The sequence below is a fragment of the Synchiropus splendidus genome, chromosome 1 (genome assembly GCF_027744825.2).
Source record: "Synchiropus splendidus isolate RoL2022-P1 chromosome 1, RoL_Sspl_1.0, whole genome shotgun sequence".
In the NCBI taxonomy this organism is placed as follows: domain Eukaryota; kingdom Metazoa; phylum Chordata; class Actinopteri; order Syngnathiformes; family Callionymidae; genus Synchiropus; species Synchiropus splendidus.
Genome location: NC_071334.1, coordinates 41,008,651 through 41,035,333, shown reverse-complemented (window position 1 = coordinate 41,035,333; position 26,683 = coordinate 41,008,651). Strand labels below are relative to the sequence as shown.

General features: G+C 40.7%; 1 protein-coding gene across 2 annotated transcripts; it reads left to right on the top strand.

The window, feature by feature from the left end:
• On the top strand, positions 1-22,528 carry ctdsp1 (CTD (carboxy-terminal domain, RNA polymerase II, polypeptide A) small phosphatase 1). Of its 2 annotated transcripts, none has more exons than XM_053857426.1 (7): positions 1-749; positions 15,324-15,472; positions 15,538-15,633; positions 18,449-18,505; positions 18,848-18,940; positions 20,317-20,502; positions 20,570-22,528. In XM_053857426.1, the coding sequence occupies exons 1-7, from the start codon at positions 677-679 to the stop codon at positions 20,696-20,698; spliced, it is 783 nt and encodes a 260-aa protein (XP_053713401.1). In that variant the 5' UTR covers positions 1-676; the 3' UTR covers positions 20,699-22,528. The 2 variants fall into 2 exon arrangements, with proteins under 2 accessions (XP_053713401.1, XP_053713393.1); XM_053857418.1 differs by having other exon boundaries at positions 15,532-15,633.
• Positions 22,529-26,683: the final 4,155 nt, after the last annotated feature.

Here is a 26,683-nt window from a genome sequence, read left to right as displayed (position 1 = left end):
GTATCTGCGCGTCTGAAGTTTTCGCCGTCACTCGCCTTCGCCTCCGCTCGATTTAACATTGGCTTTTAAACTACGGAAAATGTGCGGAACCAAATCACAAATCGACGCTGGTCAATAGAACTCCAGGTATTGCAAGCAACGGCTATTGTGGACTGTTAGCTCTGTGCCGTCAGACGTGTAATTTGATCAATTGTGATCAAAGTCACCTGTTGTGTTGTAGGAAGACTTCTGTGGCGCTGTGCGGGCTTCGAACATGTAGTGCGTGTTTATGTAGCTGTTTTAGTGGAGCCGCTTTTGACATGTAAACTAAAGCTAACTTTTCAGCTTAGCTTTGACTAACTTTTTAAGGGACCGTCGTCAAAAATGTCGAGGACGCCTGCTCTGTCGCTTTAAATGTAATGGGGAGCCTTGAAACCTCCGTGTTTGTATCTTGAAATTACTAGCGGAGTTCAGCACCATATTGAAACAAAGTTGCCTAATTCTTTTGAATGTAAATATTTTTTGTAACTAGTAAAACTTCAAGGCAGATGTAACCGGAATGAACCAGCTGTAAAGTCTTGCATGCGAGTTTTTCCTAGCTTTTGCAGGCGACTTTTTTTTAATGCAGCGTACGTCAAGAGACCAGGATAATCTTAAGAATCTCAAGAGTTAAAACTCTGGACCAGACATTGATGTGATGGACAATCCGTCCTCAGTTATCACCCAAGTCAGCCGGGATGAAGAGGGCAGCACGACTTCAACCGACAGGGGTGAGTCTGCATTTACTACTGTACTGGACCCACTTCACTTTTCTTGAGTAATAGTTTCCTGATTCGTGCACAGACCCAGAGCCGACAGAAACTGGAATTAAGTAGCGCTGAAAACCGTTTTTCGAGCATTGAATTTACCAAAGGTGCGCTTAGTTGAACACCAACGAGTAAACAGTTATGGGAAGTTGCATCACAAAAACTATCACTGCTGCTGGGTCTTTGACTGCGGCCCTTTGCTTTGTGATGGAAGACCAGGAAATGACGTAGTAACGCGAGATGAATTTGGAATCCACACTAAAACAGTTAAATTCATTGACGGACACTTAATTTTCTTTGAATAAACTCATTCTCAACAAGTTGGAGAATCGTCTGATTACAGGTAAAACTAATGGTGCAAAGAACACTGACCAAAAAAGGCTTGGCAGTTGTTAAATATTTATTCCATTGATTGCTGCACTGCTCTCCGTTAGCGATGATAATGATAGAAATTATGACTCTTTTTGTGTTATACTTGTTAGTGCTTTATTGTACTTTTTATGAACAGGACTTACACAAAGACTGCTGTCTGGTGTTTCAGGCTGCAGAAACATACAGTGTAGCACAATAGCAGACTTCCTTGAATGGTCACACTCTCCATTTTCACAATGTCACCAACACATGAAATCAACTGCTCTAGAACCTCGCATATTAGAATGGAAGACTAGCCTTTTATTGTCACTATGTGCAGGTACAGGAGCTATACACATATACATACATACATACAATGAGATTGAAAGCATCTTCCTCAGTAGTGCAGAATAAAAAACATCTTGTAAACATCATAATTGGTTGTTAAATTAAGTGATCTGAGACTGAATAAATATATAAAATATTCCTGAATAAATAAGATCCCTGAATAATTAGAATTATAATAATAATGTACCTGAGTTAGCGAATGTAGGAGTTCAGGATAGTGATGGCTTTTAGACATCTTTTTTTCAATTTGTTTGTCATTGTGCTGATGCACCTTTAGTGCAACTTGTCAAACAGTTCAAAGCCAGGGTGAGAGCTCCTCGAGAATGTACTTGGAGAGGTGTACAACACCATCCAGGAGGTGTGAGGGCAGCCGATGATTTTCTGTGCTGTCTTGACTGCCTTTGGCGTCTTCTATGGTATAGATTTTGTACCATACTGTGATGTAATATGTCAGGAGTCTCTCGATAGAAGCGCGATGGAAGGTCAACATTTGGTTAAGGCCCCAACTGTGCTTCCTAAGAACTCTGAGGGAGTGTAGACGCTGCTGGGCCTTCTTGGTGAGTGCGTTCATGTTCTCTGTCCTGGAAGTGTTACCAGTAATGAGGACACAGAGAAGCCTGAAGATATGGAGTCTCTCCACTAGGGATGGGTGATATGGACCAAAAAAAAAAAAAAATCACAATAAATATTGTAATTTTGGCGATGACGATCATTATCACAATAAATACTATTTTCACCACGGTGTTTTGTGCCGAGGCGCCAACGCAATGGGAAACCTGCATGTGTTGATATGAACCAAGGCAGACACCCGCATCAGAAACCCTATTAGGACTGCTCGATCTAATAAATCCAGAGACTCAGAGTCGACCAGTGTCATAATCAAATGTTCCCTGTATTAAAAAGAAGTTTAAAACTATGATCGTGAACCATAGTCCACTGCACTCTCCACAACTGTCACACAGCGCGGAGCTGGAGAGTGCGGCGTGCCGTCACGGTCTTGTCATGTACATGTATGCAGGTCCACTGCCGCAAGTGTGTCGTGTGTGTGTCAAATTTATCGTGAGATGCAGAATTGTCATCGTGGAGATTGTTATCGGGGGTATATCGTCTACGATAACTTATTGCCCATCCCTACTCTCCACACACTCTCCGTTGATATAGGGAGGTGCTGGGTCCGTGCTGTGTCTCCCGAATTATTTCCTATGTCTTCTGTATGTCTATTTTTTGTTTAAGTTTACTTTTTCATGTGTTTAAGTACATATCACAGAATATGTCCCACAAAATGTTGTTAGTCACACATCTCATTTTCATTTTCATATTCAGGGTACTCAGAATCACTTAAAGTTAGGGATGCACGGGTCACTTTTCTGGCTGATCACTGATTTTTGAAAAGAAAGACCTTGTCATACTGATTTTTATTTATTTCATATATATTGACAGTATCATATATGAAACTTGTTTAACTGAAAAACAATATCAGTGAAAACAGCACCATTTGTGTTTAAAAGTAAAGTAAGTGTAAATAAAACAACAATTTAGAGACTGACTTAACAACACAATTCTAATAGTGTTTTGAGTTTCTGTCCGGATGTGGATGTGTCCGATAAGTATGTCTGGCTCCGCATACAGTTGCAGGCCACAAGTTGACTCACTTCTCATTCAGTGTGTTTTCTTAATTTCCATAAACTATTTGCATTCTAGATTCTCACGGAAGGCAACAAAACTATGAACATTTATAGAATTATGTAGTAAACGTGCAGTAAATGTGTCATTACTGAAGATGTTTTATATTGTAGATTCTTCAAAACCGCTATCCTTTGCTTTGATGACTACTTTGCTCACTCTTGGCATTCTGGTGATGAGCTTCATGATGTAGTCACCTGATAAGGGTTTCCAACAGGCAACAACATCATGAAGCTCATCAAGAATGCCAAGGGTTTGCAGCGCCACCAGCAAAGCAAAAGTAGATACTTTGAGTCATCCAAGATATGAAACATATTGAGAGTTATTACTAACCTAACCATCAAAAACAAATGTCTAACCTTAACCAGGACTGAACCAAACTTGAACCAGATTATAATGACTGAGTTATGAGTTTTTACCCTCAAAACTCTATGTGGACCGGCCAAAATGTATGCACAGAGCTTGAATTGTCCTCATAAGATCACTGTCCTATCAAATATTGGTCCACACTAATGCATGTGTGCGTGTGCAGACTCACTTGTTTGTATTGCTACCACTGTGGGGACATTTGGAGGTTTCTCATTGACATAATGCTTTCGCAGCCTCTTACCCAAAACCTAACCCTCCAAAACACATGAACCACCTGAACCAAACTTAAACCTAATTATAATGACCCAGTTATTTTGAAGTGTCCATCCTCTAATTGAGGTTTGGACCTGTAGGGACCGGCAAAAGGTTCCCATGAACGTCAGACGTCAAATAAAATGTGAAATCGACCACAAAAACAAACCACAATTTAAAATCCTTGAGACGTGCTGTCCTCGCAAACAAAACGAAGCTACTGCTTCTGAATAAGACAGGCTTTCAGCTAGAGGGCGGCTAAACTGCAAAACATGAAAAAATGGATGACCTCCAGCGCTCAAAACCAAACGCACGTATAAGCATGTATAATGCCCAACTCGTAGTGTCATCTCACTGGTTTACATTACATTGTGTTTCCTCCTGGTAATTTCGGCGAATATGATCCAAATTTGCACATTCTTGAACCTTTTGCAACCGTATTTTGGCTGTCACGATATTTGTTTACCGATATAATGTTGCGGTTATCCATATCTCGCGAGTCGCGACACTCGCGGCATGGAAGCGTGCTGCTATTGATAGGATGTCTGATTCTGATGACAGGAGAAAACCGCAGATAAGTCCAAAACTTAAAACAATCACAAAACTAACTCATTGCTTTCTAATAGGAACAATTTGCGCTCCCCGCCCCCCGCATCCCACCAGCAGGTGGACGAACACACAGCCCTTTTAGAATGACAGCAAAATAGCTTAACAGGGATCAAAAAAGTAGTTTTATTTATTTAATCAAGCCTTCATATATGTATTGTTTGAATGAATGTTGTGGTTGTGAAAGTTTAGAAAACCATCACAGCTGGTACTGCATGCTTATCTTGCATAAATATATGAAAAAAGATGTAGACATAAGGCTGTTCACACAATGGCTTGTAGTAAGAGAAAGAATCATAATCAATCATATTTTCATTATTATTATTATTTTAATTAATCGTGGACAGCCATGTAAAACAATTGCCCAGGAGACCCCGGCAAGTGTTACTGTGGCAGTAAATGTTTATTTGACTCAGATGCTTGTTTATTTGTTATTTTGGTACAAATAGATGTTTACAGCTGTGTTTATTTTAAAGCAAGTTGTTGTCAGTCGTTGACATGGTGCGTCAGGAGGGGTGGGGTTCGGGTAGGTTTCAAAATCCTAGCTAAAAGCCTGGTCGAACAAGAGAGTAGTTTACACTCACTGCAACAACTGTCATGGTTATTGTCTATATCAACTAGGGATACTGCGATCGGTTGGTCACAGATCATGATCGGCCGATCTCAGTGTGATCGGTGAAAACGCACGTGTGACAGCTGACATGCTGATGATGCACAGCACATGGGTTGTGATGTGTCCGCTTCTCCTTCCCGACTCGCAGCTCACTCACCAGCAGCATGTCCTGTGGAAGCTTTTTCATTCTGTCAGTGGTCCCCAACCTTTTTTATCACCGCAGACCGGTCAACGCTTGACAGTTGGAACGTGGCCCACGGGGTATGAATTTGCTACTTTGAACCATCTGATAAGGCCTGTTTGGCCATGTTTGTGTGCCTGCTAAGACTCACAAACTGTCCTACTCTACCAGTGCTCTCATGCTCTCTGACTCTGGTCGCGATGGTAATGTTTAAACATGGCATCAGGGCATCAACGGGAGCCCTGAGCTTGTTTTTATGCAACGAGATGGTCCCATCTTGGAGTGATGGTAGACAGCCATGATAAATCTGTGTTTCATTCATTTCATTTATTGTCTGTTAAAAACGTTCTACTTCTTGGAATTTGTTGGCTGTTCTCCTGTCTCTTCACTGAGCCTTTTCCGCTTCACAAAGAAACGGCTGTTTCCTACTCATTTTGCGAAATGGTAGGTTAGATTCTGTCCAAGAGTGACCAAGAGAATCCAGTCATCTTTCAATATTAAAGATCTAAGGTTTTAAGATCTTTCACACTCAGATAATACACAAAATGGAAATAATTAATTATTTCTTGTGCAGCCCGGTACCAATTGGGGTTAGGGACCACTGGTGTAAAGTTTGCATGTTGCAGCTCATGCACGGGAAAATGGTCTGCAAGGAGGTGTCAATGCCACAAATTAAATACGATATTTAAAACACCAGCACTTGATGGAGCACGGAGAGTTTTCCACCCTCTGACAAATATTACCATATGAATCATGAGGTCACACCAAGTCAGGGACACTTTTGTTTTAGGTTACCTGAGCCCCTTGCTCATGAACAGACAACAGTAGATGAGAACAGATAGATGGAGCATGCCCACGGCTTGGATCATCGTTTAGTTGAGTTCTCTAAACTAAACGTATGGCATGTGTTTCACGTATTATTTGTTGTTGATCGTTGTGAAGTTCGTTTAATTTAGTGTGTAGTGAAGATGAGATGCTCCAGTCTGACCGGAGCCACGTAAAAAAGTAAAATAAATGGTGCACTTGTTTCTATCTAAGCCGCTTGATATTTTGAGGAGGATCACAGTAATTTGAAAAATGCATGCACAAAGATATACGCCCGATGCGAACCAGCAACCTTGTGATATACTGGGACGCGCCTTAACTGCTATACTGCCACTAAGTCAAATGACCAGCTGTTTAGGTGAGCCTTACAGCCTTATATATTTGTAGGATGTGGCTCTTTTCAGCAACACAGTAAAACAATGTGGCTCTTAGCCACTGACTGGTTGGCCACCCCTGCTATATATCCTTAGAGAGCATGCTGCTCCGTACATAAGAAGACATTTTGTATCAGACCATCGCTTTGTACAGGACAATGATCCAAAACACACTGCTGCTGGAGCATGCATGGCATCCGAAGGGATCAACTGTCAGAACTCCACAGGGGTCACCACACTTGAATGTGTGGGTCTATTAAAATAAAATAAAAATAGTGGCGCAATGCGCTTTTGTATTAAAACTAAAAGCTACTGATACAATGGCACACCACTATTTACAAAATTTAAGAATGAAAATAGCATGAAGAAGTCATCTCATAAACACAAGCTTTCCACAGGCTCCTCAAGTAACCTGTGATGTGTGGAGCCCTTACCACACTCTGGAGTTGTGAGACCAGCTTTCAATATATATATATATATGTGTGTGTGTGTGTGCGTGCGTGCGTGCGTGCGTGCGTGTACACACAAAACTCTTTTCTTACCCACCCCCCTCTCCCAGGTGGGTTGGGTGGCTGTTACTCCTCTTCAGCTCGGGCCTCTACCAGAGGCCTTGGAGCTTGAAGGTCCTGTGTAGTGCCTTAGCTGTTCCGAGGACTGCACTCTTCTGGAGTGAGAAGTCTGATGTTTCTCCAGGGATCTGTTGGAGACACTTCTCCAGTGTGGGGGTCACTGCTCCGAGTGCTCCGATCACCACAGGCACTACTGTTGCCTTCACCTTCCAGGATTTCTGTAGGCCTTCTTTGCCCTTTTCCCCTGGTATTTCCCTAGTTTCTTGTGCTCCTTTTTCCTGATGTTCCCTTCGCTCGGGATGGCTACATCTATCACAGCGGCTTTCCTCTGCTGTTTATTTATGATCACAATGTCTGGTTGGTTGGCCATTACCACCTTATCTGTCTGTATCTGGAAGTACCACAGGATCTTGGCTCGGTCATTCTCCATCACCTTGGGAGGTGTTTCCCAGCTTGACCTCTGGGTCTCCAGTTTGTACTCTGCACTGATGTTTCTGTACACTATACCAGCCACTTGGTTATGGCATTCCATGTATGCTTTTCCTGCCATCTTACACTCTACTGTGAGGTGCTGGACTGTTTCAGGGCCCTCTTTGCAGAGCCTGCACCTGGGGTCTTGCCTGGTGTGGTAGATCTGAGCCTCTATTGCTCTGGTGCTCAACGCCTGTTTCTGTGCCGCCATGATGAGTACCTCTGTGCTGTCCTTCAGTCCAGCCCTCTCTAGCCATTGGTAGGATTTGTTCATGTCAGCCGCTTCAGCTATCTGTTGATGGTACATCCCATGCAGGAGTTTTTCCTCCCATGATTGTTCCTCCAGTTCCTCCCTCTCTGTCAGTTTCCATTGTCTGAGACACTAAGTGCTCCATCTCTGGGGGCCATCTTCCTGACATAGTCATGGAGCTTGGATGTTTTGCCTTGGATAGTGGCTCTCTCACTAATCCTCTGCCACCTTCTTTGCACTTTTTGTATAGCCTCTGGGTACTGGACTTAGGGTGGAACCCTCCTTACATGGTTACTGCTGTAGATCCTGGTGGTGTGGATCAGTGAGTCGATGTCTTGCTCACTCTTAGTGTACAGCTTGATGTCATCCATGTAGAGGAGGTCACTGATGGTGATCCCATTTCGGAGTCGGTATCCGTAGCCAGTCTTGTTGATGATTTGGCTAAGGGGGTTCAGGCCTATGCAGAACAGCAGTGGGGAGCATCTTCTTGATATATGCCACATTTGATGGACACTTGTGCAATTGGCTCGAAGTTGGCCTCAAGGGTGATATTCCATTGCCTCGAGTTTGCAATGAAGGCCCTCAGAGTCTTGTTAATCATGTACAGTCTCAGACAACATTCCAGCATCCATGAGTGTGGCATTGAGTCATAGGCTTTCTTGTAATCATTCCAGGCAGTGCACAGGTTGGTCTGTCTGGTTCTACAATTTCGAGCGACTGTCCTGTCGACCAGCAGTTGGTGTTTTGCTCCCCTGCTGTCCTTCAAATGCCCTTCTGTGTCATTGTCATGTATTGATCCATGTGCCCACTTATCTTAGCTGCAATGACGCCCGATAGGAGTGTCCATGTTGTGGAGAGGCAGGTGATTGGCCGATAGTTGGATGGGATTAGGCTTTTAGCCTGAGGGATGTCTGGGCGAACTGCAAAACGTGAAAAATTGGCGCCCATTTCTCTTACATACGGACGCCCATTTCTTTTTCAGACGGACTCCCTAATTTTTTAATCAGTGCCTGCAATCATAGTCTCATCATATTTCTGTGAAAAGGTACGTTTCCGTGCAGTATTTTCACTGAATGTGATAAATTCCCCACGTCTCATCCCTGCACTGGCACCAGAACCTTGGCCGCCGCGGACGCCGTGTTTGTTTACGGGCCAAATCTTAGCGGTTATTCACATCTCACAATTTGCGGCACTCGCATTTTCATTGGTCGACGCAGCATGGACGAGTGACGCTATCAATTGGCTGTTTGACGCTGATTACAAGAGAAAAAGCCAGATAAGTTAAAAGCTTGAAACAATTTTACAAAACGAACTGAAAGTGTTTTAATCGGGTGAGCCACCTGGCGACAGGGTCGCATGAACTCCTGTGAGAACTGCGTGCAGCGTTTGCCGAACAACGCATGAACATCGTGTATATATTTTATATAGAAATATACAGTTGTTGCAGTCCTTTTTCATGTAAAGGCTATAAAACATTTTCCAGACCAAATGTGTGAAAAATGAAAAAGACAAGAATGACAACACTCAGCGTCTTCCTTCAGGAAAAACAGGTAAGAATTGTTTTCTTGTTTGAATGTTCAAATGTGTGAAAGTTCCGAAAACCATCACAGATTCACAGCTGATGCAACTCGGTACTTGTCTTTCATCACTATATGAAGGAAGATGAACACAACTGTTGACGAGATAGAAATAATTATAATTATTATTCATCAGGGTCAGTTATCTGAAGGAGAGAGTCGCATCCCTTCATCAGATCAGGAGAGCGAGGAAGAGGCTCCATCACCGCGAAAGAAGAAGAGGAAGTGGACCCCCAGCTGTTTCTGCATTATGAATTTGTTATTGTGGCAACATTTATGATATTTGGCGCAATATGTTTGACTTTATAAAATTATGTTACTTTTGTACAATTACATGTGCATGAGTTGTTTTTTTTAAACACAGCAAGTTATGTTAGTGGAAACATTCGTCCTAGTGTGTTGTGGAGGGGAATGGGCTGGGGGTGAAGTTATGGGTTGGGATGGGGCATGTGGCCGTGGCTATGGACGCTCTGTTTCAAAATCAGCGCTTAAAATCCTGGATGGGATTGTTCCCTTCTGAGGATCTTTCTGAATCAGGACTGTACTGCCCTTGGTCAGCCATCCCGGGTGGGTCCCATCTCTCAGCAGTTGGTTCATTTCTACTGCTAGCGCTCATGGAGTTAGGTCAGCCTCTTTAGCCAGCTCTTTAGTTGTTCATACCTGAGACTTTCTCTTGGGTGTCTGCTACTGTGATGTAACGGCACCTTGTTCAGAGAGACTGGTGTAGTCTGCTCGTAGAGCTTTTAGCCACTGTGCATCGGTGTTATGTGGTGCTTCTTTCTCTCATATGCCTCTCCAGCCTTGGTGGGTTAGCTCTTGTGTTATTACCTTATTTTTTTATTCGCCGGGCTTCAGTCTCTCTTGTGTATATCTTCAGATGGGTGGCCTAGGCTGGGAGTCTTTGTTCATCCTCCATGGTGGGCGCTGCCCTTTGTTCGCCTTCACAGTGCCCTTCTGGTGTCCAGGCATCTCAAGGCATCTCACTGTAGCTGTTCTGTACATTAGCTCATTGGTCTCAGTGATGTTTGCAGTTGGAATTGTTTCTATCACTGTATTCACAGTGAAGTAACTCCAGAGATCCTAGAGGTAGTACTTCACTTATCCTCCCTAATCGGTGTTGGGGTTGTCTGAGCCGGTCTGGCATTCTGTTTACTCTCACTTATCATGCAATGAGGTAGACAAATGTGTTAAGGGTCTTGCCCAAGGACCCAACTGGAAGATATCATTCACTCTCAATATGCCCATTCTGTTAGGAGTGGGATTCGAACACCTGACCCCACCGATCACTAAACAGATGTTCTACCCACACAATATATATAACATATACATACCGTATATATATATATATATATATATATATATATATATATATATATATATATATATATATATATATATATATATATATATATATATATATATATATATATATATAAATCACAATGGTGGCTATGTTCAAGTTTTATATAACCTTATTTAAACTAAAGCTCTTAATTTCCTGAAAATATTTGTATGAAAATTTCAATTTCATAAGAATTTCAAATACATTCAGACTAGTGGAAACCCTGGCCACTGTGTAGCGAAAAACATCCCTTGTTGTTGTTATCATCCTAGCTGTGACGCGTCTTGTGCATCAGTGTGATCAGTGGACCAGGAACTACATATATAAATACTGCTGTTTGAATGAATGAATGTTTAAAGGTGTGAAAGTTTAGAAAACCATCGCAGATACACAGCTGATACGAAAGTTAACGATTGATCATTAACAATTATTTGACTCAGATGTTTTTAACAAATTTGGTATTTTGTACAAATAGATGTTTACAGTTTCTTTTTTACAAAGCAACAACCTTACTGTTTCTCACACATGACACATGTTTATTTCTGTGAAAATTCTTTATTGACATAAAAATTTAGATTTCAGATCTTTTTTCTTTTTTCTAATTAGAGTTTGTGGAATATCATGAGCCTTTTGAACTCTCATGAGGCTGGATGAGCTGCATTGATAAAAATGTACCATGTCCTGATGTGAAGGGCTTCCATTGCTGATGAATGTCTGCTTCCCTTTCCTGTTTTTGGCCTGTGAGCACCGCTTAGGAGGGTCACTTAGGGTTTGGAATCCACAAACAGAGTAGGGGGAACAGCCAGAAGGGAATGAAAGAGGCATGAGAGTAGGAATACAATGGTCTCTGTGTTGGTAACACAGGCACGTCCAGAAACAGAGAGTGGATGGTGCACAAAAGAGACCTAAACAAATGCTCATGACAGTGAGAAAAGTAAAGAAAAGCTTTATGAATCATCCGTCCAGTCTGAACAATATCATGACCTAAGTATAATTGTAATAATTGTAAGTATAATAATAATTGTTTAGGACAGGGCTGTCCAAACCGGTCCCCAAGGGCCGCAGTGGGTGCAGGTTTTTGCTCCACCCCAACTAGTGCGCACACAGTTTCACCAACCAGGTGTCTTGAGACTGTAATCAGTTGATTCTCAGTCTGGTGCTGCTTGTTGCACCTGACACCTGATTGGTTTAACTTCGTGTCCTTCATGGGTTGGAACAAAATCCTGCTCTCACCCTTTCTGGAACAGTTTGGACACCCCTGGTTTAGGAGGATTATAAACATTTGGTTCAGCATACATTTTCTGCGAAGCATTTCCCACACTAATGTCAGTCTGAAATGGAGCTGTGGTTTCACACAGTTATATTTTTAGCTCAGGATATGACAACATTCCTGTTTCGTTGTGCTCTCCTCATTCTATAATTGGATCACATAGCATGTATGTTGTACAACAACTTAATGTAGTTGTGTGGAACTGTATTTCCCCATAATCTTTCCAGTTATAAAACTTGGCTATATTTACACACTATGCCCAAATTAGAAGGGTTACAAGGAGATTTTAGAAATAGATTTTGTTATGTGACGAGAGATTTCAAGTAGCATTTATATAGTCCCGTAGAAATTTGACTGCTTGATTGTTTTATTGCTGTGGGTTGAGTTTGTGGGGGTGTTTTTCTTAAACAATTTTGGATTGTGGTTTAGTGGCTTTACATTAGCAAATCGTTAGGCTGCCAAAATCGTGACATGATTAAGATTAATTGTGGAGCCCTAACATTCTGCTCTATTTGTTTAATTTGACTTTCAATAATGAATCTTGTTCATTTAAAAAAAAATCTATACTTTTTGGCTGTAATGTCTCCTCCTCCTTCTCCTGGTCAGAATTGTCCTGGACTGAAACTGTAAAGGGAAACAATTGGTAAATTCAAATAACATGTTCTACTGACGGAACGTGTATTTGTCGGGATGCAACATTTGGTGGCCGAACACATTCGGCTGAATAGTGGGGAAAAAAAAGGCAACATTCGGCTTTGGTGGCGAAGAGTCTGACTCTGTGAGAGCACTGACAAAATTCTGACAACCCATTCCACCATTCTTGAATCGCTGAGAAAAATCTAGCTACACAATCAATTCAGCTGTGATGCCACAGACACTGCAGCTCACTGCCCAGGCTACTGGTGACTAAATGGGATCGGGTCAACGCAAGGGGAAATGATTTTGACTGTCCGATCCATGTAGCACACATTTCCTCTATTTGATAGTTTCTTTATTGTCGATGATGTATTAAAGTATTAATTGCAGCTGCTTCTGATTATAATGATTTTTATTTGAAAAACAAAGTCTGAAACGTAAAAAAAATGTTAAAACTATTTGATCATCTAAACATTAACTTTCTTTGACTTTCCTGTTGACTACTTTTGCAACATTTTTTGAAAACGGTTAAAAAAAAAAAAAAAAAAAAAAAAAACCTCCCCACATCGGTATTCTGTTGTGTGTTTGGACCAGTTTGATGTGTTTGCACCTTTACTTTCAACACTCCAGTGTAAGTGGCTTTATAACTGTAGTATTGAATTAGTGCGAAAGTGTTTTTTTGTGACAACCCTAATACCTATTGATTTATTTATTTCACGTGATATAAAGTAAAACTTATGTACAATAAAATGTAAATACAGTGGTACCTCGGTTCTCGACCACAATCCGTTCCAGAAGGCTGTTCGAGAAGCGATTTGTTCGAAATCTGAAACGATTTTTCCCATTACAATTAATGGAAAAAGAAAACGCATTCCAAGCCTTAAAATAGGCTTTTGTAGGAGAGAATGTCTGACTGTCTGAGACTGTCTGCTGCAGGTGCACTGTTTGTATGTGTGTGGCCGCTGCATGTGGGAGGGGTTGCCGCGTGAATGACGTCTCTCGAGAAGTGGAGAGGTGCCCGGTGTGTGTCCAGCTCTAAATGTGCGGTTCTGTGCAGTTTGGCTGTGACAAAGTAATAAACCAAGTAACGCTCTGTCCGAGACTCGCCTCATCCCTGTCCGAGCTCCAGCTGACAACAGGACATAAAACCCTGAAGTGCATGCTCCAGCCTTGTCGAGGAGCACCTCCCCTGTGACACTCTACCACGTTCCAGTGCGGACAAAATATTAAGAAAAAAACAGTCAGTAAATGTAGCTAACAGGACACTGAGACTGCGTTATACACAATAACAAAGTGCATCGTGGGTCAGCTGATCGGTGCGTGCTGTTCGAAGTCTGGGACATTCGAAAACCGAGGTACTACTGTACAAGTAAAATTTGCTATTGTTACTTGCACAAGATTTTGTGAAAATAAGATATATATTTTTTACGTCAACATTAATGTGAACTGTCTTTCTTTAATTATTGACTTATTTTTAATCAAGAAAATTTTATTGGGGTTAATGTGGTATTTGTAGTATGGTGGTTGAGGTGTCACGCTATTTGGTATGGTTTTTATGCCCCTATGGACTGGGTATTTTAGGCCCAGATGCAGGTTGATGATAAGTGTAGCTGGCAGAAAAAGGAGGCAGCTTCAGATGTGACGCCCTTTTCGAAAGTCGCTGAGTGCATCGCTGAGAGCTGGATTCATGTGAATTTGAAGGAACTCCCACTGTGGGATAAATAATTATCTTTAGGATCTGTGTTTATTTTATCATTGAATTTCATACTTAAATGCCAGTAATTTATGTGCCTTTGTAAGTTGACTTTTTCTGTTATACATTCCTACAAAGTTTTGTTGCCACCTTAATGATAGGTTTAATTGCTGTTGTTTGAGTCTATTTGCTTCTGGCATCTTCAACAATTGCACAACAGCTTCTGACAGACACAAGTGCCTCCAGGATGCTTTGTCCTAATGACAGCAAGTATCTTTGCTTTCATACAGTCACTCTTTTCTAAGAAATATGCTGTAGAGCCCAACATGCTTGTCTCTAATTGAAAGAAAAACATTATCCATCACATAATTTATGTGTGTGTACTTGTACTTCTGTCTTTGTGAGAACATGTATGAGTTTTTTACAAATAGAGCGAAGACATTTTTCGAAAGTGAGGGCACTTTGGCCGTCATCACTTCCTTAAGCCTCATTTTGCTTATTATAACATCAAAATGGCTAGGTCATTATAATAGGGTTCTAGTTTGGTAAAGACTAAAAGTTTAGCAATTTGTTTTGGATGGATAGGTTTAGTGTGTACATCAATGAGCAGTCCTCACTAAGCTTGTGTGTGTACCTGTGTGCGTGCGTCTTGGTATAGCTATACCTGAAACCCATGAGGGGCTCAATTTGAGGATGAAAAATTCAAAACAGCTGGGTCATTACAATTGGGATTCAGTTTGGTTCAGAGTCCTGGTTAAGGCTATGTGTTTTGGATGGTTAGTTTTAGGGTTAGAGGCTGGGGAAAGCATTACTGCTATAATAGGCTCCCCCAAGGATAGAGATAGAAATTCGTGTTTTTGATTGGAATCAGATTTCTGTAACCATATGAAAGTAGCTTTGTAAAATTGGCAAATAGACTATGTCTCACATATATATATGTCTCTTTTATCATTAAAAAAAAAATTGCGGGTTTGTCTTGCCAATCAGATGAAAACTGAATGTTAGTTGAATCTTTTTCCTGTAATAACAGTTTGGGTCTCTTTCATGTGTTTGATTGTTTTGACAAGGTAGTCCCTTCTCTCAGTTCTACTTTGTTAATATGTATGCCGTGACATTCCTCGAATGCAGGTACCTCACCCACTCTGTCCACTAAGAAGCCACGAAGTAGAGGTTTCTTCTCCATATTCTCCTGCTGTCTGTGCCGTGACCAACAGGAGCCTCCACCTGTTAACAACAATGCCCCCCTGCTTGTGGAGGAGAATGGAACAGTCTCTAAGGTGTGTCTTCTAATCATGTGAAATGCAGAATTTGACTTGACGTGGTTGGTTGTTTCCAGATACAGGTGAAGCCATTGTTGCCCCCTGCCAAGTCAAAAGACTCTGGAAAGATCTGTTTGGTTATAGATCTGGATGAGACATTAGTTCACAGCTCTTTTAAGGTACCTCAAAGCCTTTTTTTTTGAGTTTGCAATCATTTGTTTTTAATAATTTGACACTGTCTTTTGGCATTTGAAATTAGTTTTTCTGACTTTCACCCTGAGAATTTTCAGATCAAGTCTTATGAAGTTGGTCACTGATACCGACCACCGTGGATTGACTGTCCAATTGTCATCAAAATGCATTTTCAACATCTGCGTACATTATATGGGAAAAAAGGATCCATTTATCAATTTAACTTTAGCTTTTTTTCCACCTATTGTGGAGAGGAGAATGTTCAGAGGGAAGTTTCTGTGCATAGCAAACATTGTGAGATGAGCAGATCACATACGGCTCAAACTACTGACATCAGACAAACAAGAGGTGATGCAATTCTCCAAGTAAAATAAATAACAGGAACAAACAGCAAGATACAAGTTCTACCCGCTGAGCAGGATACTGGCATGAAAAAGAAAAAAAAATCCTCAAAATCGGGTATCTAGTAACAAAATATGAACCAGAACGACCGTGCGTTGAATAAAAAGTCGATATGGGTAGCCACTATTTATACCTGCACTCACTCAGGTTACCTATGTCACTAGTGTAACTACCTGGCATCTATGTAAAAAGTTTCTGTAGCAAGAAGAATTCTCCCTGTGCCTGTGAGGGGTATTCCAATTTTCTCCCACAGCCCAAAGACATGCTCATTAGGTCAATTGGACACTGTAAAATTGCCCAAAGGTGTGTGTGTGTGTGTGTGAATGTTGTCTGCCCTGCAATAGACTGGTGATCTGTCCAGGGTGTATTCCGGCCTCTCACCCAATGACCACTGGGATAGGCTCTAGTACTTCCCGCAACCCTCAACAGGACAAAGCACTAGTTCACTAGACTATAGGTCCAGTTCTTAGGGGCTTTTCACACTCTGTCTCGAGAGTGCAGTGGGATCAAAAGTATGACATGCAAACCGGGTTTTGGTCACAGACTTGATCCCGTCTGGAGAGCTGCACGTCTCCTCAGGCGACTCGTACAATGCTGGTAACTACCTATATGATAAATGCGGAGTAGTAAAGGGTCTGATCGATGTCTGGGTGTACAACACTGTTAAAAAATAACTTTGCTAACTCAACACTGAGGTGTTCACCCGCAGCAGCAGGAGACTGGTGCTGGGAAACTGGAGCGCAGCAGTCCGGGCCTAGCTAGGTTGATAAACATCTGATTTTTTTAACAGACAGATTATGTGTTGGACACTTCGGTCTCTCTTGAAACTGTTTTATGATCAAACTTACTAGTGGAGTTTGTCTCCAACATCATTTGTTTATGTTTAAATATAATAGTTAATTAAGTGTAGAGATGATAAATTCAATGTTTCATGTCACTGGTAGAAGCCGCTCCTGACAGACTGCTCTGCCAGGGGTTAAATTGAGCCGTCTGTCTGCTGAATCTCATATCTCTTCACAGTTTACTTTAACTATGGTCCAGTCTGGACACATTTCCTAGATGCTTTTGAAGAAATATTTGAAATAATGTGAATAAATCATCATATGAACATATTCTATTCTCGAAATCATGATACAACTGTCATGCCTTTGTTTTTTCCTTTTATTATCTCCTAAAACGGTTTTCCATTGTTTTGTTGAAGATTTCACTTACACTGCTTTAGAATGATGGTCCCTAACTAATGCCGGGTCGTAGCATTAGTGCTGCCTGTGAAAGTGAGCGATTAGTTAACCCTAATGGGGACGCAGAAGAGAACACCACCGGCAATACCGGAGCGGAGGTCCGTCCAATATCCAACTATTTTGACGACGGTGTTTCGCCGAGGCTACAGCAGCGGGAGACCGGCATGTGTTGATGTGAACCAAGGCAGACGACCACGTCAGAGAACCTATGAGGACCCCTCCATCTGATAAAATAAACACGGATCCAGAGACTCAGAGTCGACCACTGTTCAATCAAAGGTTCCCTGTTTTAAAAATAAGTTTAAAACTACGATAGTGAACCAGAGTCCACCACACTCTCCACAACTGTCACACGCATGGATAAATCAAGATGGTCTGTATTGCGAAGTTTGTTTCCACTATTTTTTTTTCTTGTAAAATAAACATGACAACAAAAAAGATAGGCCACATTCTGTTTCGGCCGTGGATCAGCTCCATCATCTGTTAATATCTGAGTTGGCTATGACTCGTAGTGTTAAGAACTGAGAGAACTAAGGTGGTCAAGTCGATGGTGGTAAATACGTTGAGGCTTGTGTCGCCAGACAGATGACAACTTCCTTGAGACCTGCTTTGTCGTGAATCACAAATCAGCCATTTTGCTGCCAGTTGAGAAGAAAAAAAAAAGGACGTCACCTGAGGCGCAGAGGTGCGAGGCGGCACAGCAGGTGGCAAATTGGACGCTAGACACCCGAGACAGAACCCGCAGTGTGAAAAGCCCCCTAATGTCACAAACGTTCCTTGTTCAATCGACGTCTAATATCGTTTTAAATGACACTCAAATCAGTAGGTTATGTCCTCTTTAAAACAAGTTATACTGATTATGACATTAATTTGTTTTCTTCCACTCTCAAATGTATATAAGATTATCATAATCTAATCTAGATATCGAAGAGAAATAAAACATTAACCACAATTATGTATAATTACTTCTTATTATTTGTACATCTCATTTTCTCAAAGACCATTTATTTATCTACTTGTTTTGCTTTTGAATTACAAATAAATAGCTTTTCTTCAAGTACGCAGAACAGAGACCCTTTCTCAGGCAACAAAGCAACAAAAAAAAAAGAGGTGTCAAGTGAGTGACAAATGAAAATAAGTCTCTGTTCTCTCCCAACAGCCAGTGAATAACGCCGACTTCATCATTCCTGTGGAAATAGATGGAACAGTACACCAGGTACTGTCCATGTGCGTGAATTTTACAACAAATGGATGTGCTTTTTTGTTAGAGGTGTCGTTTTTGTGTCGGCTGGAACACCATGGTTCGAGCCTGGTTCAAGTAATCCAGGATAGGTTTGTTCAGACAAGCTCAGCCTATTCTGGATGACTTGGTTCAGGAACGCTACCGTCACTCATCCAAACATCTAGTAAAGTCATGTTGGTGTTGATTTGTGTCAATTTAAGCGCTTTGTTGCACAGTTATATGAAGTGTAGACATAACCCGAGGCAGTACGAGTTTGTCAAATACATTAAGAAAGCGCTACAGATCCTGGTCGTAAAGAATCCTCATTCTCTGCAGGTGTATGTCCTGAAACGGCCTCACGTGGACGAATTTTTGAAGAGGATGGGAGAATTATTCGAGTGTGTTCTTTTCACTGCCAGTTTAGCCAAGGTGAGAAATTTGGCTTCACTTTTATTTCATATAACAAGTGCTTGGAACAAAAGAGGAACTTAAAGTGCGTCTAAGTCTAAGCATTTTGTAACCTTGGAGTGGTACCAGGAAGCTGTGTTTGTCTCGGACGCACCAAATGAAAGCATTTGAGCGAAATGTTCTAGACTTATTGGAAATTTTTAGTTTTGTAGTTTAATCTGGATTTTTACAGATCTTAAAAGGTTTTCTGTTTTATTAAAATTTGTGATGTCCCAATACCTATACCAACATCGGTACTCGCACTGATGCTGTCCTAATGTGCTGTACTCCTACTTGTCTAATACTTGCACCCGATACCTACTTCAGTGCTATGTGGTCACAGGTATATGCGGTCTGCAATAGTGATTCATGGCACAGTACTGAAGGGTTGATGAGGCTTGATGGCATGGTGCCCTGATTTTCAGAGGCCACCAGATGGCAATATCTGCTGTAAAAAATCTGAACAACTAATTCAATGAAACCTCAAATGATTTCTTAGTGAAGACCGCCATCTGGTGGCCTTTGAGAATTGAAAGAGAAATTTGAGAATTAGGAAACCGTTTCATCAGCCATGCAACACTGTTTCATGATACCTATTCTCCCCGTCGCCTGTTGGCTGGGAGGAACTCTGTGATGCACAGTTTGGTGGCAGACTTCCACTGTGCTTCCAGTCACTCCAGACCACCAACGATCATTCAGACAGGAAATCAGCCGTGAAAAGTGCCATGAATCCAGGAAAAAGTCCTAATAAAACCACAATAGACCAGCCATTTCAGTTTTAGTCGTAGGTCTGTGTGAAACCCGACACCTAACCTGAGCATGCTCGACTTCACAGTCATAGTTTTCAAATCAACATCAAATATTATTATATATATTAATATTTATTATTATTATTAATAATAATATTTAATATTTTGTTAGGGATAACGAGGGAACACTGTACATGTAAACCAGTATGCAGTAACAGGATCTTGGGTCAGCACATATGTAGATTGCCCTGGCTAAACTTGAAATGTTCAAAGTGAAATCTGTGGGCAATGGTGGTTTTTCAGAGAACACGCTGAACACACAAATAAGTTATTAGTGAAAATGGTTATAAATTACTCTTGTTAGTAATTGGTATCAGCTAGTACTCAATTGTTAGTAGTCGTACTTAGTTGGTGAATAAGTGATATCCTGATTTCCCTAGGTCCATATGAAAGCACACTTACAAGAAGTCTGCCGTGATGAATGCTCACCATAGTTCCCATGAGAAGCCGTACGAGACCAGTAAATGGTTCTGTGGCGCTTGTCGACAAATCCTTAACATGCACAAGACACACTCATTTTTCTGACCTGATCCTCATCTGCACATCCAGTATGCTGACCCCGTCTCAGACCTCCTCGACAAGTGGGGCACATTTCGCTGTCGCCTGTTCCGTGAGTCCTGTGTGTTCCACCAAAAGAACTATGTGAAGGATTTGAGTCGCCTGGGCAGAGACCTTAACAAGGTCATCATCCTGGACAATTCCCCCGCCTCCTACATCTTCCATCCTGACAATGCTGTGAGTTTCCTTGTTCCCGTTTGTGTTTGTGCAACAGAAAGACAAGTGTGGGAATTGTGTGCTTCAGGTACCTGTGGCGTCATGGTTCGACGACATGTCCGACACAGAGCTGCTGGACCTCATCCCCTTTTTAGAAAGTCTGAGCAAAGTGGACAACGTGTGCACAGTCCTCAAACAGCAGGCCACCTCCAGCTAACAGCGTTCCGGTCCTGCTCAAATTTAGAAGAGGAACACAAATCGCCAAGGTGCAACGGCAGGGAGAGCATCACAGCTGGGTCGGAGACTCGAGTTTTGTTGAAAGTGTCATCACTACCATCAAGTGCTAAAGCACAAGACTGCCTTATTCCTTCTCTGTCACAGCAAAGCAGCTGATTTGTAAGACAAAACACAGCAGCATAAATTAAACTGCAGCAGAGAAGTGTCCACCACCTCAGAACAGTATGTGGCGCCTCTGACCCTACACCAATGCTGGGCATGTAAATCTGTGTCTATGTAGAATGGTGGGAAGATTGTCTCACAATAATCTTTTTGAAGCCGGTGTACCTGTACTGTAGTTTTAGCCTTGTTTTGTCACTGCCTAATCATTATTTTGTTTTTGCCAATAACCACACTATTGTCCGATTTTTAGAGTGACGCCATATTTGATGTTTATCATTATCGTTTAACTTCTCCTTCCAAGTTGTTTGTGTAAATATTATTTTGGACAAAACTTTGGGGAACAGCCCTCTCTGCCAGCCTAGTGATTGATATTTGTACGTCTTATACTGAAATACAAACAAAAAATGTATTTTCTGTGAGAATGGAATGGAATATTTTTGTACAAAATCGTCGGTATTAAGCGGACACAACTTTGTGATGATAGAGCGGTTAAATTTGAATGTTTTGCAACAGTTACGTCTTGTGGTGAGGTTTAAGTGCATGAAAAGGAGCAGCTGTATTTATGTCCATGTCCTCTGCTTTGAAACTGGGAAAAAAATCTAAATGCATTACACTGCTTGCAACCATTGTGGAGTCAGTGTGATTTTATCCGCATTCCACTTCTATTTGAAGGTCCAACAAAGTCAAGACTAATTACAAGTTCAAACTTTCGAAAACCTGTTTACAATCTTGCTCTAAAATTTGTAATAAAAAGCTTAATATTTAGCGAAATACTGCATTCTCTTAAAAAAATAGTAAAAATGAACATTCTTGAGAGATTTTATAGAAAAATATGCGTATGAAGTTTAGGGGAATTTCATCGTTAACCACAAGTCGCTATTTTGATTGGTTCCTTACTAAAAGGAGAGACTACCCGCAGTAGTCTCCTTCATAAAGCTAGCATTGATTACTTCAGCTTCAGCCAAGTATTTTACTAAGAAAAGCAGAATACCTCTCTGCTCCCATTACTACTCATGTGATGACCAATATTTCTGTGTAATGGATAAACAGCAATATGAAAACATGAGCTTGCATCACTTCATAGTTTCATTGGCGTCAATGTCACACTAGAAGTTTGCCGCGAGTTAAACGGGCTAATTCATGTTGGGATTTAAATGCTGTTTAATCATCAGTATATCTGTTGATGTTAAACTATGTTCTAACATTTGGGCGAAGCTTGCCAGAGGTGCCTCTGGGTTGATTAATGAGGCCTTCGAATGAAACGAGGTTTAAAATCATCAAATTCTCGATGCCATAAATTCGAGTCTGCTTTTATATTTTACTGCCTTCATTTTGTGCTCAGTGGAAATCTTTGCTTTCGCTTCATGTAAATCCTGCCTTCTGGGAAGTGTAGGAACTCGTTGGAATTTGTTCAATGTTGTTGCAGAGAATTGTGAGCTGTGTTTGGTTTCAGAGTTACGCCTTGTGCAGATTGAGGCAGTAGAGAAATCTAGAACCAGCGCTGAATTAATCTGTTTATTGCATCCTCAATATATGAAATGGTGGCCGTGATCACACTGCCCGCTTGACATGAAAATATTCTCAGTTTCCAATCAAATCTTCGATTAACTCACTCTAATGTAATAATACAAATTTGTTTTGTAACTTTTTTTCCTGTTGTATGAGTCTTTTTTCTTGAAATGATTCTATGATACTACAACAGAATAATGTTGTAGGCACATAAGTGTTTATTTTAGCCATTTTTCTCACTTCATGCCAGAGCTTGGTTTTCTGGCACTTAAAATGGTCGCCAATATGTTTGGAACATAGGTGACACCACAGGGCCCATTTCCTTACTGTACCTCTCACACACTCAGTTGACTTGAGAAACGCAAAAAATTGTTAATATATGGAATCATGTGCTCACAATTGAATAGGTCTTATCTAATTTGTTGCCAAAGTTTAGTCACATTTGGATAAGTGTGTTAATGTAGTTTCTTCTCTATGAATGCTCAATGAATGGCTGCAAACCTGTTGCCGTCTTTATATTAGTCGACGATGTCACGACTGTTACTCCACATGGGCGTAACATGTCTGTGAGTTTCGGAAGTCGTACAAGTGGTACCTATTTCAAAGTGTAAAGCCTCAAAACAATCCATGTGGTGACTTTGTCCACATGATTATGTGCTGTATATCAGTGAGCATGTTACAAACAACACACCATTGTGATTAATAGGTTATATGTACCGTAATTGTAAATTTTGTAGAACAAAACTGACTTCTAGTGGTGATATTTACTAACTGCAGATAAACGTTCATGATCTTTTTCGTATTTGGGGATAATTCAAGAAGTATGTTAATAATGTAACATTCATATTTGTTGACACATGACTTTTCTTTGAAAAGGAATGAATCACTCCAGTTGAGAATGTGAAACCTAATCTTCCTAAAGTTTACCATTGTGATGCCTTCTGGATGATGTCCAAAAACTCCCAGATCTGCAAAGATTTAGTAATCTACTGCAAACAGGACTCGTGGAGACTGGTGCAGCAGTATTGCCAAAAATGGAGAGAGCCAGGGCAACAGGCAAGAATGTGTATTATAGAGAACTGAAATGTGGGAAATATTAATGGAGTTCACCTGGACTAGACAATCTGCAATATTTATAGGTTACATGTTGCTACCCTTTTCTAGTGTGTGAATTCATGTTTTGTGGTAAATTCAGAAAATGTCAGTCAAACTATCGATAGTTTCAATATATATAAATAGTAGTTTCAAGATATAAAAGGTGGTGTTCAAGAGTTTATTTTGTTATATTATAAAGTGGCAGAACACAAATTAATATGTATTCAAATTGATATCATTTTAGTCACTTTTTACTTGTGTAGTTTCATAGTTTATGATAATATTCTTATAACAAGTCTTTCCATATCTTTCAGTATCTTTATTTACAAGTTCTAATTTCATATTCACTGAAAATTTCAACCTATTTTCTCATAGTAAAATTGAAAATAAGTGAAATGGTTATAATGCTTATTTATTTTTATAAATTGTTTTCGTTTATGTAATGCTCATAAAAAGTTACATTGGGGCAATATTTCCATGTCCCGTTAATCCTGTTCCACTGAAGTAAAAAACATGAACTCACCTCTCAATGGTGGCAGACTACCCCCTTATAAAGGGGGTGGCATAATACTGCCTCACCGAACAGTGATGAGTTGAAAAGAAACAAGGTCATTAACAAAAAAAAAATGCTGTTGTTTCACAATACACAGAAAGTCACCAAACACTGAAATGTCCAAGTTGAAGCCCTGTTGGTAATATTTGTAATGGTATAGATGTGGCCACAATGACCTTCATCACCACAGAAAGCCTGGTGCAGCAGTATTGCCAAAAATGGAGAGAGCCAGGGCAACAGGCAAGAATGTGCATTATAGAAAACTGTGAAATGTTAACTGGGGAACGTCTCTTCCACCATGACAACAGGTAAAATGTGCAGAGTTGGTCTGCCTCTGGCAAGTGTGTCTGCTTCTCTATTACGAAGTCTGATCTAGTACAAGGTCTCTTTTCATCCTCTCCTTGAATTCAGAGGTGCTACAGCTGCTAGGACAGTCTTCACCGTCTCCTCTGCCTTCTGTGCTTGACGAAACCTGGATATTGTAAATGGATTCCACTCTGCCAAATGCTGAGGTCACTTCTCTCATCTGGGAGTCCGGCACACTCTTTACATGTGCGGTTTAAGTTTGAGGGCTTTGTTTTTAGCACAGATCTCCTCATCAAAATGACCACAGTAATGTGGTCCAGTAGTTGACGTTCATTCAAAACTTTAAACTACTTAACTTCCAGCACCCTTCCCTGTAGCCCCATCTCTCTCTCTCTTCTCCCTTTCAACCCTCTGTCCCACCAGACACAAAAATACATGTGGGCAATACAGGGTGTATGATCCCATGCAGGTACTTTTTCTATGCTCAAACCATGTTGCTAGTGCAGTGTGTGACCACTAACATTCTTGTCTCTCAGACCCTGTTCCTGTGGGGTGTCAAGGAGGATGCTGCAGAACCTGCTCCAAGTGCTGGAGAGAGTCATTTGTTTTACGTTATTTATTCTTGTGTTTTGAAATTTTCATTTATCTTCTAACATTTCTCTGATTAGTGTGCCTGCATTCTTCCCTCAGCAGTGATATTTTGCTGACGTTTACTTGTTCATATGGTGTTCATATGGTGTTCAGATGGTTTCGATTATGCCTCATGATTCATATTGTTGTTATGCATAAATCTAACTAATTAAGGCATCAGAGGCTCTGAGGTTGCAAGCAGTAAATTGCATACAGTATGTCTGCAAACAGAAAAATTCCAAAAATTTGGTTCGCATTGTTTAACAGCATGCCATGTTTGAAACTTTGCTTTATTTGTAAAATGTTGGTAAAGTCAATTAAATTGACGTTTAAATCCAACTGCATTACAATTACAAAACAGTATTGTGTGTCGCCACTAGGTGGCGAAACCAAGAACTGTTAGACTCAGAAAGGATTCGTTCTTTTTACTGTACGAGAGTTAATGAACTGAGTCATTAAAATGAACTGTTTTGCCCATCACTAGTCAATAAAGGAGATGCATTTACAGCCTGGCAATATCTGAGAGCTACAAAATGCTTTTCATCTGATCCTGAAGTGGCAATATTTCTGCTTGCTTTGTGAGTCAATTTTGTGTTCACTCCTGTCTCTGTTGTGTTGCCACATCATTAAACAAATGTCTTATATGCTGGTTGTTTGTTTATAAGTGTAGTGCATATATGTTTGAAATGAACATGGCGGTTTTCAGAATGTTATCACTGAATAATCCTGTAAGAAGCATCACAATGACTGACGTCCGTTCCTTGCGGAACTGAAGTTTGCACTCCTCAGTGCATTCAGGCCGGACATGTGAAGGAGACGGACCCCTGATGAAGGCTTCATTTTACAGATTTATTTCTTATAACTAAAAGATAGCGGTTTGTTGTCACCAAATCAGAAAATGTTGAAACTTTCCCCTTTCCCCTTTCCGTTCTTTCTGAAACGTGCATTTGGAATAAAGTTTTGTTATCTGGGTCCATCAGTCTTGCAGCTGCTTCCACATCTCTCTCCTCACTGGCTGCATAATGAAGATCTCTGATGTTGTATGATAGGTGCTTCTAGAGTTGCCTTTGCAAGTATAAGTTGAACAGTGATGGGTAAATTGCAATCTGTGAGTACTTATTTTCCACTGTGTCGCCACAGTCTTTCCTCATAAACAAACGTAGGATGGGGGGCGGGACCGGAGACTGCTTCACGGCAGCTTCCAAAGACTCTCATTTTCCTGTGGCGCCGCCAAAAGCAAATGTTCTCAAACTACACACAGCTGCTTTAACAACGACTGTTTGCTGCTCATGGGATAGTAGTGGAATATTTTGTACTATTAGTATCAATAAGCTGAACAGCTGTTGCCAAACGTTCACCTTTGGTGAAGAGAGCCACATGATCAAGCCACACAAGTGCGTACAGTAGGAAAAACAGTCTTGTTTTATTCCACAGGGGTTATTTTAAAATACACACATTTCAAGTCTTTCAGTGGAAAGTAAATGGTGATGTTCTGTCTCAAAAAAAAAAAGAAACAATATGATTTGTTCCACATGCAAGAACTCCAATGAATCAAATGCGTGGCATGATTTAGTTTTCATTTGCATTCACTTTGGAAAACAAGCCTGCTTTTACTGAATTGAAAGGACGATCTGTCTGATAATGTGTATGTTTTGAAGAATGGGGTTGCAAAAGCAAAAATAAATATTTGAATAAAAATAGAACAATATA

Excerpts from the sequence above, each read along its gene's own strand:
- ctdsp1 (XM_053857418.1), top strand. The coding sequence starts at position 677 with ATGGACAATCCGTCCTCAGTTATCACCCAAGTCAGCCGGGATGAAGAG. Across the intron at positions 15,634-18,448 it reads TAGTTCACAGCTCTTTTAAG|CCAGTGAATAACGCCGACTT; the intron begins GTACCTCAAAGC and ends CTCTCCCAACAG. Across the intron at positions 18,941-20,316 it reads TCACTGCCAGTTTAGCCAAG|TATGCTGACCCCGTCTCAGA; the intron begins GTGAGAAATTTG and ends CTGCACATCCAG.